The sequence below is a fragment of the Nicotiana tabacum genome, chromosome 22 (assembly GCF_000715075.1).
Source record: "Nicotiana tabacum cultivar K326 chromosome 22, ASM71507v2, whole genome shotgun sequence".
Lineage (NCBI taxonomy): Eukaryota > Viridiplantae > Streptophyta > Magnoliopsida > Solanales > Solanaceae > Nicotiana > Nicotiana tabacum.
This window is the reverse complement of record NC_134101.1, coordinates 220702021-220720234: the sequence shown is the minus strand read 5'-3', so window position 1 is coordinate 220720234 and position 18214 is coordinate 220702021. Positions and strand designations below refer to the sequence as shown.

The window sequence follows — 18214 nt, the reverse complement described above, 5'->3', positions numbered from 1 at the left end:
TGAACTCGTGCAGACTTTGACTTAAACTCAAGAAGACCTTTGGGTATCTTCTGATAAAGTTTGCTCCTTAGAAAATTCCCACGCTTCTCTTCAAACTTCTTATGAATCTGCCTTGGCTGAAAATGAGAAGCTAAGAAATGAAATTGCTGACTGAGAAAGATATTATGAGATTCTTAACGATAAAACTGTCATTGAAGTGAGTTGGGCATTTTTAAATTCTTGCCATGATATTCTTGTTAAAGTTAGCCAGGAGAATTTCAACTTGGAATTTGAGTTATCTAAGATCAAAAAGACTATTGAGAAGACTCAGCAGAACCAAGATTTTTCTTCTCCCGTCGCTGAAGCTTCTGGAAATGTTGAAGATGATACGGGTATCCCCACTCCTTCAAGTCAAGTTGAGCCTGCTGCTGCTGATGACCCTGCTTCAGTTCCTTCAACTTCTTAGTGAAAAGTTTATGATGTTTGACTTCCTTTGTTGTTTTTTTTGGTGGTATGTGGTTGTAACCCTTAGTCTTTTTTTAAGGGTTTGTTAAAAATGTTAAGTCCCCAGACCTTTCATGGGGTGCTTTGTATAAACAACTTTTGGTTCATGACTAAGTTCATACTGAGTCTATACTTTTTAATATTAAGAAGTTTCCGTTGTTGTTCGAACTTCTGTTTTGTTTATTCTTGCCTTTATTTTTAAGGACTTACTGAATAACTTGCATTTTATTTTTCAAAAATGCTTTTTTTAACTTCATGAATACTTGAATTAATCATGAATTTTATAAAAGAGAGCTTTTTTATATTCAACGCTTAATGAAGAAGACGTCTTAACTTCATAATGGTTTTAATACACGATAAAAGAAATAGGAATACACATGTTTTTTTTTTGGAATAACTTCGACATGTTTTTATTTGAACTTTGTCAAGTTTTAAATAACACTTTACATGTATTTAAATTACTTCTATAACTTTCTCGTAACTGTTTTCCTTATAATAGATTTCAAAAAAGAAAATGAACACAAGGTTTTTACTTATAACCCGTTTCAGTACATTGCCTTTACCCTAACTATGATAAGGTTTTTCTTTGGCCTTAGCTCATGACTTTGCTTTGCACTTGACTCATTCAATGAGTAAACTTCTCAGGCTTGAACTTTGATTATTTTCCAATCTTCTTTGCTTTCTTTATACACATGTCTATGTATATTAATAGTCCCCCAAGTGTTTGAGCTTTGAAGTATGAAGTCTCGAGAACTTGATTGTTCCTCTCATTTGGTCCTTTCCTTGAAAAGGAAAAACACACAGGACTCGGATGTGCGATTATAGATAAAGACTGCTTAACCTGTCTGAATTTCTATCAGAATAGTTGTAACCCTAGACCGGGATTTTTAATTTATCCCACGTGCCTTGCAGGCCGTGATTCATCATTTAGTATGGGCTAGCTTTTGCCTATCATCTAAAATCATTAGTAAAATTTTAACAATTCAAAAATAAAATTTTAAAATATGGATACCTAACCGTGGGTATTCCTTAAAAATAATATCTCTTCAGGTGAACGGCATTCCAATGTGAAGGTAGTATCTTGTCATCCATCGTTTCCATACGATACCATGAATCCTGTAGAGTCCTTCCCTGGTTGACTTAATTTTCCCGTATTGGCCACCTTCGTAGATTGAAAAACTTTTTTGAGCACAAAGTCCCCAATCTTGAAGTATCTTAGGCGCGCTTTTCGATTGTAGTATCGTTCCATGACCTGCTTTTGTGCTGCCATTCTTATTAATGCAACTTCCCTTTTTCCTTCAAGTAGATCAAGGTTTATGCGCATTTCTTCATCACTGGATTCTTCTGACGCTTGTGTAAACCTCATGCTTGGCTCTCCTATCTCAACTGAAATTAAGGCTTCAGCTCCATACACCAATGAGAATGGTATTTCTCCGTACTTGTTTTTGTTGTCGTGCGGTATGCCCATAAAATACCAGGTAGCAATTCTAGCCAATTACCTTTGGATTCCTCCAAACACTTCTTTAAATTGTTGATAATGACTTTATTTGTTGACTCAGCTTGTCCGTTACCCACCGGATGATAAGGTGTGGATGTAACCCTTTTGATCTGCTAACTTTGAAAAAACTCTGTGATTTGTGCGCCAATAAATTGAGGGCCATTATCACACACGATTTCCGTTGGCACACCGAATCGACATATGATATTTCGTCAAATGAAATCTCTGACTTCTTTTTCTCATACCTGTTTAAATGCTCCCGCTTCTACCCATTTAGTAAAGTAGTCAGTGAGTACAAGCAAGAATTTTACCTGTCCTTTTGCTTGTGGTAGCGGACCCACGATATCCATCCCCCATTTCATAAAAGGCTACGGTGCAATGACCGGATGTAACAACTCCGCAGGTCTATGCATGTTATTACCGTACCTTTGTCATTTATCACATTTAGCCACGAAATTTTCCACTTTTTCTTCAATTTTAGGCCAAAAATAACCTGCCCTAATCATGGTTCTTACTAGTGATCTTCCTTCAGCGTGATTCCCACAATGCCCCTCGTGTATTTCTCTCATTACATATTCTGTCTGAGAAGGCCCGACGCATCTTGCTAAGGGACCACCGAACATTTTTCGATAAAGATTGCCTTGCTTTAAACAATATCGAGCAACCTTTTTTCGAAGCACGTGAGCTTTTTTCTTGTCTTCAGGGATGGTACCATACTGCAAAAAAGCAACAATCTCGTTCCTCCAATCCCAGATTAATTTATTAAAATTTACCTCATTTTTGTCTGGATCGAAGACTGAATGAAACAACTGAATTACGGAAGCATTTTCATTGCTTGCCACGTTTGCCGCAGATGCGAGATTGGCTAGGGCATCTGCCTCAACATTTTCATCTCTTGGTATCTGCATGACCTTCCAGGTTTGAAATTGCCTAATCAAATCCCGTACCTTCTCTAAATACTGTTACATTCGTGCTTCCCTGGCAGTATAAGTCCCCAACACTTGGTTAACTATGAGCTGCGAATCGCTTTTGATTACAATCTGATTAATGCCGAGTTCCCGTGCCAGTTCTAAACCTGCAATCACATCTTCATACTCTACTTTATTGTTAGTTATAGAATGACATTTAATGGCTTGTCGAATGGTTTCACCAGTAGGTGGTACCAAAATAATTCCTAAGTCTGCTCCCTTCACATTAGATGAACCATCAGTAAATAAGGTCCAAATTCCTGGATTAGATCCGTTGAACACCTGTAATTCTTTTTCTGCTTCTAATTGCATTCCTTGGCTAAAATCAGCTACAAAATCTGCTAATACCTGAGATTTTATTGCGTTTCTAGGCTGGTATGTGATGTCACATTCACTTAATTCTATAGACCATTTGGCTAACCTACCTGACAACTCATGCTTGTGTAATATATTACTAATGGATAAACAGTTACTACAGCAATAAGGTGACATTGAAAATAAGGCCTTAGTTTTCTAGATGCCATGATTAGTGCAAGTGCAAGCTTTTCCAATTGAGGATACCACATCTCCGCATCTAATAATGATTTGCTGACATAATAAATTATAGATTGTTTACCTTGGTCTTCACAAACTAACACAACACTTACCGCTACTTCGGAGACGGCAAGATAGATGAGCAATCTTTCCCCAACCTTGGGTTTTGCGAGCAACGGCGGATTTGATAGGTATGTCTTCAAATTTTTGAGTGCCTGTTGACATTCCTCAGTCCATTCGAATTGATCTTGCTTTTTAAGAGTTGAAAAGAATTTAAAGCACTTTTCTGATGATTTGGAAATAAATCTCCCCAAGGCTGCAATTCTTCCTGTCAACCTCTGCACTTCTTTTTTACTTATAAGCATGTCAGGGATTTCTTCAATGGCTTTAATCTGTGCGGGATTTACTTCAATACCACGGTTAGAAATAAGAAAATCCAAAAACTTACTTGATGCAACACCGAATGCACATTTCTCAGTATTTAATTTCATATTGAATTTTCGCAAGACCTAAAACGTATCAGACAAGTGTGATATATGATCCCCTGAATGTTGAGTTTTAACGAGCATATTGTCTATATAGACCTCTATAGTTTTTCCCAAATGTTCTTGAAACATTTTGGTCACTAGTCTTTGATATGTTGCACCAGCATTTTTGAGACCAAAAGGCATTATTTTATAACAGTAAGTCCCTCTGTCTATTACAAGTGAAGCTTTTTCTTCATCTATAAGATCCATCTTGATCTGGTTGTATCCTGAATACGCATCTAAAAAGCTTAACAACTCATGACCTGCAGTAACATCAATTAGTTGATCTATATGTGGTAATGGAAAAGAATCTTTAGGACAAGCTTTGTTAAGGTATGTGTAATCTACACAAACTCGACATTTACCATTCTTTTTCGGTACCACAACAATATTGGCTAACCAATTAGGATACTTTACCTCGCGGATAAACCCAATTTTAAGTAATTTTTGGACCTCATATTGAATCACCTGATTTTTGAAAGTTCCTTGCTTTCTCTTCTTTTGTTTGATAGGTGGATATGATGGGTCTTCATTTAATTTGTGAGTCATTACCTCTGGTGGTATTCCTGTCATATCAGAATGGAACCAAGCAAAACAATCCATGTTAGTTTTCAAAAATTCAATCAACTTACCTTTCATGTCTTGGCTTAGATTGGCCCCTACGTAGACTTTCCTTTTAGGCCATTGTGTAAATTAATCTACAGCCTCCAGTTCTTCAATCGCTGTTTTGATATTTTCGTTTTCCTCTGGTTCCTGAATGGAATCAGGCCTTGAGTCCACATCTGTTCACCCTTATTCAGTTGAGACTTGTGTTGTGATATCCTAAATTGGATTCTGTAACTGCTATTTTTCTTCGTTTCTTGTACTTGAATCTGCTACGGAGTTGATGCTCCTGGATGTCTGTTGATCCCCACGGATTTGACATATTCCCCATGGTGATGGAAGTTTAATAACTTGATGTAAGGTAGATGGAACAACATCCATCTCGTGGATCCATGGTCTCCCAAGAATCATATTGTAAGCCATCTCCATCTCTACAACCTGAAACTTTGTATCTTTGACAACTCCTTATGCGAATGTAGTAAGTATTATCTCCCCTTTCGTCACAACGCTGGAATTGTCGAATCCAGACAAAGTATGCGCCTTTGGTACTAATTTATCTGCAGCTTGCATCTCGTGTAGTACTCTTAGCAGAATAATGTTCACGGAACTACCTGGATTAATCAAAACTCGTTTCACATTAGTATCATGTACAAGTAGAGATATTACCAGTGCATCGTTATGTGGAGTTAATACGCCATCCGCATCTGCATCATCAAATGTAATACTTTCTTCCTCTAAGACATGTCGAACCCGTTTGCCATGGGTAATTGTGACCTTTGAAACTTTATTGGCTGCTGTGTTCGTCACACCATTGATTTCTTCACCTCCGCTTATAATATTAACGGTTCTTTTGGGAGAAGGTGGTTTAGGGGGATCCTGCCTATTCTTCATGTATGCTTGCTTACCTTTCTCACTGAATAATTCGGTGAGATACCCTTGCTTTAATAGATGATCAACTTCACCTTGTAGCAACCTACAGTCTGCCTTTTTATGACCTTGATCGTTGTGAAATTCGCACTAGTGATCAGGATTGTGCCTGTTTGGATTCGATCTCATTTTTTTGGCCACCACACCTTCTCACCCATGCTTCTTAAAACAACTACGAGCTCGGAAGTGCTTACATTAAAATTATAACCGCCAAATCTTGCCTTCAAGTTTCTATCATCATCCCGCGACTCTCGCGTGTTTCGATCATTCCAAAATCTTGATGATGAGCCCGACTCTCTATTCCTCGATCTATGATCGTACCTTGAATTGTCCTATTTTGATCGTGAATCTTTTCTCACTGGGCCCATATATGGTTCGTATCTGTTTTACCGGATCTTTTTTCGGTTTTCGCCCGTCTCGAACTCACCTTTTCCTCTTTTTGAGACCGTGAGATAATATCTTATTCTATCCTTAGCTTCGTGTTATACCTGTTGTAAACGTCATTCCACGTTGTTGTTGGGAATTCACGAAGACTTTCCTTGAGTCACCTCGTGGCTTCTGAGCCTTTTTCATTCAATTTACTAGTGAAGGCTATAGGTGCCCAATTGTCTGGTACACGCGGTAACGTCATTCTTTCACGCTGCAACCTATCCACGAACTCTCTAAGAAACTCTGAGTCCCCTTGCTTGATTTTGAAAATATCTTCCATTTTTTTTTTCGACTTTTTGAGCTCCCGAATGTGCTTTGATAAATGAATCTACAAGCTCAGCAAAAGAATTTATGAAATTTTGGGGTAAAAGAGAATACCATATTAATGCTTCCTTAGTGAGTGTTTCACCGAATTTTTTGACCAATACTGATTCAGTTTCTTGTTTGGTCAAGTCGTTGCCTTTTACGCCTGTTGTGAATGCAGTCACGTGGTCTCGTGGATCAGTTGTTCCATCGTATTTTGGAATATCGGGCATTTTGAATTTCTTTGGAATTGGGAGGGGAGCAACACTTGGCTTCCAAGGTTGTTGTGAATATTTATCCATATCTATCCCTTTGATTACGGGCGGTACTCCAGATATTTGCTCTACGCGGTCACTTTGCTCCTTGAGCTGTTTCTGCAATGTTAACACTAAATTTTATAAATCAGAATTGACTAAGTTACCTGATTCTCCATCTCGTGACTCGCTAGGGATTCCACCACTACCTGAATTAGCAAGTCCAGAACGAAGGTTCTCCAAAGTGTTGTTATTTGGAGTTGGTGTTGGTGGTGCAACAGGTAACTGGCTGACAAAGGCCTCAAGAGCTTTATTGACCTGTTGAGCGATTAGCTTTTGCAAAGCTTCATTGACAGCTTCATCGTTTTCAAATTGAGCATTTGTATTTGAATAAGATCCATCAGGAGTGCCTTCTCAAGACCGCCGAGGGGAGCTCTGTGGAGAAGGGATCGGGGTGCGATCATCTTGTGGATTTCCCTGGAGTTGATGGTTTCCCTGGTTTCCTTGAGTGTTGTCATTAATGTTTGACATGGTTGATACAACAAAAAAGGTTAGGCTAAGAAAGAATAGATTATCAGATTCCCGGTAACAGAACCAATTTGTTTAACCAAAAAGTGAAATTTCGGTCAAAGCTTTATTTTCAAAGAACTCGGGTTACTGATAATCAATATATAAAATGAATAAAAGAAATTGGCTTCGATAATAATAAGATGAACAGAACAAACAATGTAATTCAGTACTTTTCAGTGATTTTTTTTGTGTTTACAAATGATCAGTCTTCTCTTTTTATAGTTATTTCTAAGATATACATTTTGCCTTTGTCATAATAACAATTAAAGGCATTTAATGCTACGTTACAATGGTAATCATTGTAATTCAATATAGATTCTCTAACGTTTTCAGTATTTAATGCTTATTAAATACCGTATCTGTACTCTCTTGTGCTGTCCGATTCATTCTCCTTAATTTTTGGATTTAAATAGGTACGAGCGTCGAGTCTTTTGAATATTTGCTCGTGCCTCTGCTTGTGCCTCTGCTCGTATCTGTTGTGACTCGTGCCTCTTTGCTAATCATCATTCTTTGACCAGCCTTCGTGTCATGGATAAAAATAAGTTTGAATCACTAAGGGATCGTTTGATTGGGAAATAAATTATCCAGTATTAATTATCCGAAAATTAGTTATTTCGGAATTATTATTTCACCCTCCCATATGGATAAAAATAACATTATAATCTCGAGATTTTATCCGAACTATATATAAAATAAATTAATTTCAAATTTAATTCCGAAATTAATTATCCCTTTTCCCGTACCAAATGAGTCACAAGAGTTTTGATAGGTGGGCAAACACTCGCACTTTAGAACAAATTATACATAAGTATATAGCACCGAGGCTATTTTTATGTATACAAAAGTTAAATATGATGCCTTAAAAAGGACACCCGGCGGAAATTCTTGGATACAATAGCAAGATGCATCAAACAGGGTATAAGCCTCCTCGAGTTAAAACTTAAAACTAGAAGGAATATTAGGTCGGAAATCCAACTCTTTCTATTTTCAACGAGGGGTTTTAGGTGGGTTTTTGCAGAAACTATACCACTGAACCGACCCCATCGCATCTTCAATGGTGGGCTTCCTCAGCCTCCGACTTGCCCAACGGCTCACCCGTTGCTCTCTTTCCTCCCTTCTAATCCATGATTCTTCCTCTGTAAGTTGCTCTGCGAGTTATTTTGCAATAAATCAAAAGATTTTTTTACTAACATATATATGCATAAATTTAATGCGTGAATTTGAAGAATTTCTGTTGTAATTACAGACTTGTGAGGCATTTCTGAAAGTGGGTTGTAGGAGTTATTGCACAGCGGCCTGGAATCCAATTAGGAATTTGTTTCCTTTGAATTCTATCAGGGGTACGTTTTGCAAACCTCATTTGTTTTTTGTTAACTTAAGTAAAATTATGGCCTTTTTCATTTTCAGTTTCGGTTTTATTACTATGAAACCTCTTGGTTTAAGCTAGCAAATCTAATCTAAGATACACTGGCTAAGTAGGGGTGGATCTGGGATTTGGACTCTATGGGTTCGAGTTCGGGATTTTATCACAACTCATTTAATTTTTTGGGTTCGAAAAACAATTATTTGTACTTATTAGTAAAAAGTTTAACACATATTTTACCGGGTTTGAGCCAAAGCTCTAATGGATTCAGATGAAGAGACATAAGTTACACTCTATATTCGCCCTGTAGCTAAGAATTTGTAAAATATTTCCCTAAGGTTATTTAATTGGCTAGTTTAAGGATTGTCCTCAGCGGAATTTTTAAGTTAGGAAAGCTTACAAACCATCGTAAGGATAGCCTGAGCATGCATCACTCAAGTTATGAATAAAAGAGAGGAAGAGGAAGATCTCTTGTAAGTCGAAACCAGACCTTGGGCTTCCTAATACTCTTCAATCCATCTGATTCTTGCAAAACAAAGCCTAACTTATTGGTTTAGGTCATCGGTAGAAAGGAGTTCATGCAATAAAGTTGGGTTTTGGTGAGAAAAGGGGAGTGCTAGGTTTTATGCTATTGGGAGCTTCAATGACGGAAATGAAGAAATGAAGGTAAATTGGGAGAAAATGGGGTCTTAAACGTGAAAGACGGGAAGGGTAGCGTGAAAAAGTGTCCTCTTAGATCCAACATTTCAGAATTGGTTAAATAAATGATCGAATGGTTCAAATTAATGATTTTATTTGCATAAAAAACCTCCTTGTCTTGGAGAATGTAGAGGATAGTCCTTGAGGTCCCAAATAATGTAATAGTCGCTCTCTAAGATGATTTCAAAGTTTATTATTGGGTCATTAATTTATCTCTATAGCTCACTAAGTGCCCGCCACCCGATATTTCCTAGTAGGATCAAACGTTCCTCAATTCAATTTGCATTCTAATATTGCTAAAGAATCTAATGAACTTTGTAACTAGCAGGCAAGGATATAGAGATTTATTCTCTATTAGTGGAAGAGTTTTCCATAAATGTTTTTTTATTTTATTTCAAGTGCAAAATTTACCCATGGTTCACACATTGTTTTTCGTAAGAATGCTAATTATGATGCATGTGACAATGTATGGAAATTTGAGTGTTATATCTCTATCACCTCGAGAGAAATTTTGTCCCGAAATTTTACCCGATACTAGTCATGAAACCAGTGGTGGTACTATAGTCGCATTCCATCTTCATGCTCCGAGGTAGCTTTCTTGCCTTACCATCATTCATCCCCAAAATGCATATAAAAAATATAACTTTGATTTATTACATATGGATCTAGCATCTAGCCTTCAAATAAGAAGAGCACTTGCCACTTGGTCACCTTCCAGAGTACGATGGCTAAGACCCAAATCGATTATCTACTCCTCAGGAAGTGTGTTAGAGGTCTATGTACGGATTGCAAGGTTATCCGAAGCGAGAACCTCACAATGCAACATAGACTATTGGTTATGGACTTAGAGATCCCGAGGAAAAAGAAAAGGAGGGTTGTGTAAGGGCAACCTAGAATTAGGTGGGGTGCCTTGACTGCAGACAAAGCTCAAGAATTGGAAGAGAAGTTGCTGACTATGGGGGCATGGAGGAGCAGCGGGGATGCCGGTTGCATGTGGATCATGACTGCGAACTGTATTAGAGAAGTTGCGAGAGAGGTGTTAGAGGTCTTGAAGGGTTTCTTTGGCGGCCACAAAAGGGACTGGTGGTGGAGTAAAGAGGTCCAAGGAAAGGTGGAAGCCAAGAAAATGGCGTATTTGAAGATAGTGGAGAACATAGAAGAGGAGCAGAAGAGAACGAACAGGGAGTGATATAGGAAGGCCAAGAAGGAGGCGAAGTTAGCGGTCATCAACAGCTAAGTCTTCGGCATTTAAACGTTTGTTTATGGAACTTGGTGTTAAAGGCGGGGACCCTTCGGGGTAGGGGTAAGGTCTGCGTACATATTACCCTCCCCAGACCTCACTTGTGGGATTATACTGGGTCGTTGTTGTTGTTGTTGTTGTTGTTACAATATTGCATGTGTCGTCATACTGACATATGTGAGACAAAAAAGGCCCGTGACCTGGATCAAGTGAAGTGCATCAAGGATGAGGAGGGCAGAGTTTTGATGGAAGATGCGCATATTAGGCGAAGATGACAGTCGTATTTCTAGAAACTCTTGAATGAAGAAAGGAATAAGAGCATTGTGCTAGGTGATTTGGAGCACTCAGTGAGTTCATTTTGACTTTGGATTTTGTAGGCGCATTAGAGTTGTGGAGGTCGAGGGGGCTATGCATAGGATATGTAGGGGTAGAGTGACTGGACCAGATGAAATCTCTGTGGAATTCTGGAAGAATGTGGCTAGGGAAGGCTTGAAGTGGCCCACTAGGTTGTTTAACATTATTTTTAGGACGAAGAAGATGCCGAAGAATGGAGGTGGAGTACAATGGTTCCATTATACAAGAACAAGGATGATATCCAAAATTGCAACAACTATAGGGGTATTAAGCTGTTAAGTCATACGCTGAAGATTTGGGAGAGAGTGATAGAAGTAAGGGTGAGGAGATGTGTTTATTTTCGAGAACCAATTCGATTTTATGTAGGGTCGTTCGACTATGGAAGCCATTCTCCTTGCAAGGAGATTGGTGGAGCAGTATAAGATTATGAAGAAAAACTTGCATATGGTGTTCCTTGACCTAGAGAAAGCATACGACAAAGTCCCGAGAGACTCCATAGAGATGTTTGGAGGCTAAAGGTGTGCCTGTAGCATACATTAGAGTGATTAGGGACATGTATGATGGGGCTAAGACCCGGATTAGGACAGTAAGAGGAGACTCAGAATAATTCCTGGTTGTAATGGGGTTGCACTAGGGATCAACCCTTAGTCCATTTTTGTTTTCCTTAGGGATGGACGCACTGACGTGTCACATTCAAGGAGAGGTGCCATAGTGTATGTTATTTGCAGATGATATAGTTCTGATTGACGAGACGTGAGGTAATGTTAATGAGAGGCTGGAAGTTTGGCGATAGATCCTTGAGTCTAAAGGTTTTAGGTAGAGCAGGACCAAGACAAAATACTTGGAGTTTAAGTTCAGCGATGTAACCCAGGTAGCGAATGGATATGAGGTTGTATGCGCATGTCATCCCCAAGAGAGATAGTTTCAAGTACCTTGACTCTATAATACAGGAAAATTGGGAGATTGATGAGGATGTCACACATCGTATGGGAGCAGGGTGGATGAAATGGAGGCTTTCTTCTGGTGTCTTATGTGATAAGAATGTGCCACTAAAACTTAAAGGTAAATTCTATAAAGTGGTGGTTAGATCGACATTGTTGTATGAGGTGGAGTGTTGGCCAGACAAGAACTCTCGTGTTCATAAGATAAAAGTAGCTAAAATAAGGATGTTGAGATGGATATGCAAACATTACCAAGTTAGATAAGATTAAGAATGAAGTTATTCGAGAAAAGGTGGGAGTGGCCGTCGTGGAGGATAAAATGTGGGAGGCGTGACTGAGATGGTTCGGGCATGTGAAGAGCAGAAGCACATATGCCCAAATTAGGAGGTGTGAGAGGTTGACCTTGCTGGGCATGAGGAGGGGTAGAGGTAAGCCAAAGAAGTATTAGAGAGAGGTGATTAGGCAGGACATGGCGCAATTGGAACTTACCGAGAACATGACCTTTGATAGGAGGGTGTGGAGATCGAGAATTAGAGTGGACGGTTAGTAGGCAGCTGCATGTGTCTGTTTCCTTTCTCAGATTGGTAGCAGTAGTGTTAGCATGGTATCTCTTTATTCTTGGATTGATGGTACTATCTACTGTTTGATTGCACTCTTTTGCTTTAGTTTTCTTAATACCTTGTTGTTATTGCTACTTGTTGCCACTGATTCTTTTTATCTTGTCTTTAGCCGAGGGTCGTTTCTAACCTTTCTGCCCACTTGTGGGAACTCACTGGGTTAGTTGTTGTTGTTGTTGGATCTAGTATCTATCATATGCTAGTTTTATGGACCCTGTCTCTCAAGGGCAATATTGGTATGAAAAGCAACTGGTCTCCTCACTATTGAAATCCATATTGACCCCAATAACGGAGAACTATGTTTACCTCTTTCGGTTCATATGGGTCAAAGAAAGAGGAGATGATTCCATAACAATGATTTTGATGCAAAAATAAAAAAGTTCATTTTTATCTTATACTTTGATGCGCAGAAACTCTTTCGCACAGAGAATTGGCTAACATGATAGGTGAAGGTGGATGACTCACACACCCAATTGCTACATAGTTTTGTATTGGTGTGCCATTATAGACTTTTCACCCTGTTTGGTTTGCCATCAGTAAAATACTTCTGACTTATCAAAATATTAATTATACAATGCAGTAGTTAAAGAAATTACCTTAAAAATGTATTTCTTGGGAATAAAGTCAATGATTATGTTACCATAGGTATAGATCAGCGTACTGCTGTGTTAAAGTTGAAGGGAGTTATTTTCATGTAATGTTCTGAGTTACTTTTTATTTGTTGATGAATTGCAGTCCCATTAGCTTGTATCGCGAGGACATCGTACACACACTTGTCGCAATATCCTTTTACACAGGTCCTGGTCAGTGGCTTTGCTAGATTAATGTATTTTTTAGGAGTTGTTGATTAATTGCTTATTTTCTATGACACTTTCTAGTACCACATCTTGTTGGTATTTGTTTCTTTTTTTGCTTTTCTCTTTTGAGTTTGAGAGAATGATTTTGCTTGTGACATCATCTTTTCACCTCTGGTTGATGAACTGAATTTTTTTTGTGCTTCAGAGGCATGAACAATTTTGTACTACTGCAGGAAATGAGGAAAATAAAAAGTAAGTTGTTCATGAATAATTGTTTATGCTATTCTCTTCTCTTTTTCTCTTGTTTTTCTCTTTAATGAGGGTACTTGGGTTTTCCTTAAACTCGAGATAAGATTATGTTGCTAGTTACTAATGTCTTCTATGAAAAGGCGAATGAACTACTTGGTTAAGGGGAAATGTTGAATAGAATTTGAGTTTCAAAAGTCTGTTAAGTTCTTTTTGGAAAATTCCTAATTTAGAGTAAAGCAGATTAGAGTAGATTAGCTTCGGTCTTTCTAACTTCTTTCTCTTTCTTTTTTCTTCCGAATTGATCCAGATCTGGTTGGTCCAGATCTTATTCGAGTACACTTTGATATGCTACTCTTTTAGATGAGTTTCACTGAAGTAGTATCGTTTAAATTAGCCAAACTAGCAGTAAGAATTGCTGTATACATGGACAGGAAGAAAAGTTTATTTGTATATGCATAAAGTAATGCCTTTTCTAAATCAACTCTAATCAAGATTGAGATTGCTTTAGGTATGTGTTGGTGAAAGCTCCAATTTGGATTTAAGCTGCAACTTGATCAAAGCTGATCCAATAAAAATTTAGATTTGTCCTTTTCCAAACTAGGATTACTAAACATAATCACATTTACTCCAACTAATCTATATCTGTGAGCTCCCAAAAACTACCTAAAATTTGGGCAAATATCTCATTTTGTTTCAGCACCCAATAACATGATGTAACTGGGGGAATTTACTTAACAAGTGACCCTGCATTTCCTCCTCAACTTTATTATTTGACATCTACCACACTATTTCCCCTAGATTTCTTATCAGAGATTTAATAGCCTTTCTATAAGATGGTAAGTTTGAACTTCTTTGCTCTCTCCTTGATCACATTCCAACTTCATCTTGTCTTGATGGTATGTCACAAGATTATGCCACGCTAATTTAGTTACCACAAACTTAATTTTCCACTGTCTCTTTTTGTGATTCGCAGAATATCTGTAACCTTTGTCGACAAGGATGGAGAAGAGCAGCATATCAAGGTCCCTGTTGGAATGTCTATGTTAGAAGCTGCACATGAAAATGACATTGAACTTGAAGGTCAGCTTTGTTAAGGCATCTTGACTCATATATCTTAAATGAATCTTATCATCCTCAACTACTCAAGTTAGCTAATATTCTAAAGATGATTAAGGCGACCTAGTGAATTTAGGTACTACTTTCAGTCAGCTGGGCTGCATTTATTGGATGTTTTAGTATTGTAAAAATCTAACTTCATTTTGCAATAATACCAATTAAGAAGCTCAAAGTAAAAGAAATTAAAAAAAAGAGAGTAGCATCATATTATGCATGTTGAGCACAATGTGCTAAAGTTCTTGAAGCAGTGTTGTGAAGAGCGTGAAGCGACAACCCCCATTTCGCTTAAAGCGAGAAGCGAAGCGGAATTTAAAAAAAAAATATTAAAATAAGAGGAAGGGCAGTATACCATTCTGTTAAAAACTGGGCAGCATAAAAACAGTGAAAGAAGAACTGAGCAGCATTTCAACGAAGAGGAGAAGACTGAGAAAGAAGAACCAAAGGGAAAAAAAAATTCGCCAGCATTTCGCTGCTATTTGGATGCTGAAACAGTGAAAGAAAAAAGCAAAAAAAAGAAGAAGAAGAAGAAGGAAGAAATCATCACATACCTGTTGCTGCTGGTCGTATGTTGAAGTTGAAAAGGGAACCCTAGTCGCCTCTTTAGAATCTCTGTTGCTGCTGGTCGTGTGTTTTAATAAAAGAACACTGAACACCTTTCTTTTTTTAATTAAATAGGTTGGCAGGTGTTTAAAACAGAGAAGCGCTTGCTTCGGTCGCCTCGCTTAGCTTCGTCGCTTCTCGCTTTTTAGTGGGAAGCGCACACTTTTGTCTACCGGAGTCGCTTCATATAGCAGAAGCGGTAATGGGGTCGCCTCGCTTCGCTTCTCGCTTTAAGCGAGGAAGCAACTGCTTTTCACAACCCTGTCCTGAACTTGTCTAAAAGTTAGTGATATGTTTGGGCTCAAAAAATTCCGAGAGGAGTACCGGTAACATTGGAGCTCACCATCTTCAAATTGGAGACACTAATAAAGTGGCGATGGTGATGCGAAGAGTAGAAGTTTTTAGTGCATCTGTAAAGAATTCTATTGTGCTTATCAACTTAAACAACGGTTTTTATGTTGTTCTTAATACTAGGGTCCAACTTCAGCACTTGAAAATCCCATGAGCAGCAGATGCATACTTCTAGGGCAAAATTGAATGACTGACTCATGCATGTCTTCTTATTGTGGTTTAGGATTCCATCAGACAAACAAAACGCCATTAACATAAACACTTTTTGATAAACTCTTTTTGATATTCTTGTGGTACTAACATTTCTAGGCACAACAAATGCGTTGCTGTTAGCTTAACCAAATAGTATGTGCTTTGATGCAGGAGCATGTGAAGCGTCGCTTGCCTGTTCCACGTGTCATGTCATTGTTATGGTATGTATTTATGATCAGGATAATGTCATTGGTTTTTGCTTCCTGCTTGGCTTGGTGCTACTCAATACCCTCTAGGCTGTTCTAATCTTATAAATATGCTGTATTTTTTTTTGATAATCTTGAAATCCTCGATGCCGAATTAGTGCACAGTTCCTAACTTGGTGAATAATGGATTCGCATTGTTACCCAAATAGCCGATCAGATTCAATATTTACTTTTTCCAGCCGGTATATACATAGATTGAACATAGATTATACACAATTATACGTGAATTATACATATATTATACATTCGCCGGCTATTTTTAGTTGAAGAGATTAGGGGAGCGGCTATTTGGGTTAATCCCCTTTACTCGTCTCCATTTAAACATCAAGCTTTTTGCTGCGGCATGGCTCAAACTCGTGACATGCAGCTAGCCCACACATCACGTGCTGCATTCTTACCCCTGAAGCGAAACCTCTAGGGGCATAAAGATGCTGCATTTCTTATCTACACTTTGATGTTTGACAGGATGTGGAGTACTATAACAAGCTAGAAGATCCAACAGACGAAGAAAATGACATGTTGGATCTTGCGTTTGGCCTCAGCGACACGTATGCTTCTTTGCTATATATTCTTTAGCATTTTCCATGATCTTTGAAGCTTCTCATGTCTGCTATATTCATTGTCTTCAGGTCACGACTAGGTTGTCAAGTAATTGCAAAACCTGAACTCGATGGAATTCGGTTAGCCCTCCCTGTTGCCACAAGAAACTTTGCTGTCGATGGCTATAAGCCGAAACCACATTAGAATTTCTACCATAGATGAAGGATTGATAGTCCATGTCTAACAAACATAAGAACCAACAAATTTTGTGGGATGACAATACTCATAGGGATCATTTGATTACTTATTTACTTGTATCACTGGAAATAATCCTTCCTGCATTAATTGTGGATGTTTTTTTTTCATAGCAGCAATACCATACATTAGTTCTGCAATAACTTCTGTATTCTTTTATATTGAATTCAATGTAAAATAATTATACATGTATTAGCACTCATATAAATGACATGAAGTTCATATTATAACTTGTTAAGTTAACCATCTTTTATTTGTTTATTTCTTTTATTCTCCAATCTTGTTATCTCCTATTTGTTCCTTTGTAATATTTGCAGTTTAAGTTAATTATAATAAAAATCAGTAGGATAACAAAGATCATATTGCAGAAAATGAAGGCAACAAGAGAACTAGAGTTGGACTGATTGAGCAACTCAATCAAACATTACAGGCATAGAGGAAAATTACCAGAATTTACACGCACAAAAAAAAAAAAAAAAAAAAAGGTAGCCTTGCTGGTGGTTTGGTGTATATCGATGCAGGTAAAATTCTATCAGCACTAAGTGGGGTAAAATCTTACCCGTCACACTCGGTGTTTACATTAAATTCATTAACTTATCATGGTTAAATGATAAATTGAGATGAGAATGTGTATTAATTGACTATGATATATTAATCTAAGGAAATGCTTGCTCGTGCTTCTTGTTTTTACCAAACTGTATTAGTTTGTCATGGTTGGTTATAAAATGACGCAAAAATGTATGTTAATTAACTATTAGCAAGTAATAAGTAACAATTTATGTTGCATGTTTGTTGGGTTAGTACACAGAGTATAGATAAGTTTTTTTTCGATAACAATATATATAAAAATATATGTCATGGATTTATTAAGTTGGTGTAAATATTGGACGTGGGGGAAAATTTTCACACAGCGTCTGTCCTGACCCAAAATGGATCGTGACATTATTGAGGATTTTGATGGTTAGTTACAGTGTGAAAGCTAAGATTATTGCTTTCTTTTATTGGATTATTTTATTCATAATGTACAAATAAACAATGACTTTGAGATGCTTCCTTTTCAATTAAAGCAGTCTATTTTCTGCCTCTTAACAGCCGTAGGTTCAGAAATGCTTGATAATATCTGTTGTGCCCTCTAATTTCATCACTGATATGATATCATAACAAGTATCTTGGGTTCACGTATGATCTGAAAAATGGATGTACTTCAAGGGATGTGATGTAGATAGTCTATCTTGATGCAGACATAAGTGACTGATTCATCACTAATATCATGACATTCAGAGGCGGAGCTAGGATTTGAATTTTATGGGTTCAGGATTATTATCCTTTTAAATTACTGGGTTCTAAATTAATAATTTGTACATATTCATTGAATTTCTTTATACAATTACAGGGTTTGAACAAAAGTTATTGGGTTCGACCGACCCGCAACCAACACCGTGGCTCCGCCCCCGAAGACATCATAAAAAGCATGTATCTTGGCTAATACAATTTTTTTCTTCAAGTTCCAAAAGAAAAGAAAAAAATGAATTTTCCTC

At 37.7% G+C, this 18214-nt stretch overlaps 2 protein-coding genes across 3 annotated transcripts; one reads left to right on the top strand and one right to left on the bottom strand.

Moving 5' to 3' along the window:
• Positions 1-2943: 2943 nt before the first annotated feature.
• On the bottom strand, positions 2944-7483 carry LOC142176288 (uncharacterized). The gene is made up of 7 exons (XM_075243418.1): positions 7451-7483; positions 6694-6844; positions 4188-4273; positions 3566-3698; positions 3375-3523; positions 3132-3321; positions 2944-3056 (listed from the first exon to the last, which is right to left on the bottom strand). The coding sequence occupies exons 1-7, from the start codon at positions 7481-7483 to the stop codon at positions 2944-2946; spliced, it is 855 nt and encodes a 284-aa protein (XP_075099519.1).
• A 476-nt stretch (positions 7484-7959) lies between these two features.
• On the top strand, positions 7960-16907 carry LOC107790849 (uncharacterized). Of its 2 annotated transcripts, none has more exons than XM_016612810.2 (8): positions 7960-8234; positions 8343-8436; positions 13046-13107; positions 13313-13359; positions 14330-14436; positions 15787-15836; positions 16347-16429; positions 16511-16907. In XM_016612810.2, exons 1-8 carry the CDS (start codon positions 8151-8153, stop codon positions 16623-16625), a joined length of 642 nt encoding a protein of 213 aa, XP_016468296.1. In that variant the 5' UTR covers positions 7960-8150; the 3' UTR covers positions 16626-16907. The 2 variants fall into 2 exon arrangements, with proteins under 2 accessions (XP_016468296.1, XP_016468295.1); XM_016612809.2 differs by having other exon boundaries at positions 13046-13113.
• The last annotated feature ends 1307 nt before the right edge of the window (positions 16908-18214 follow it).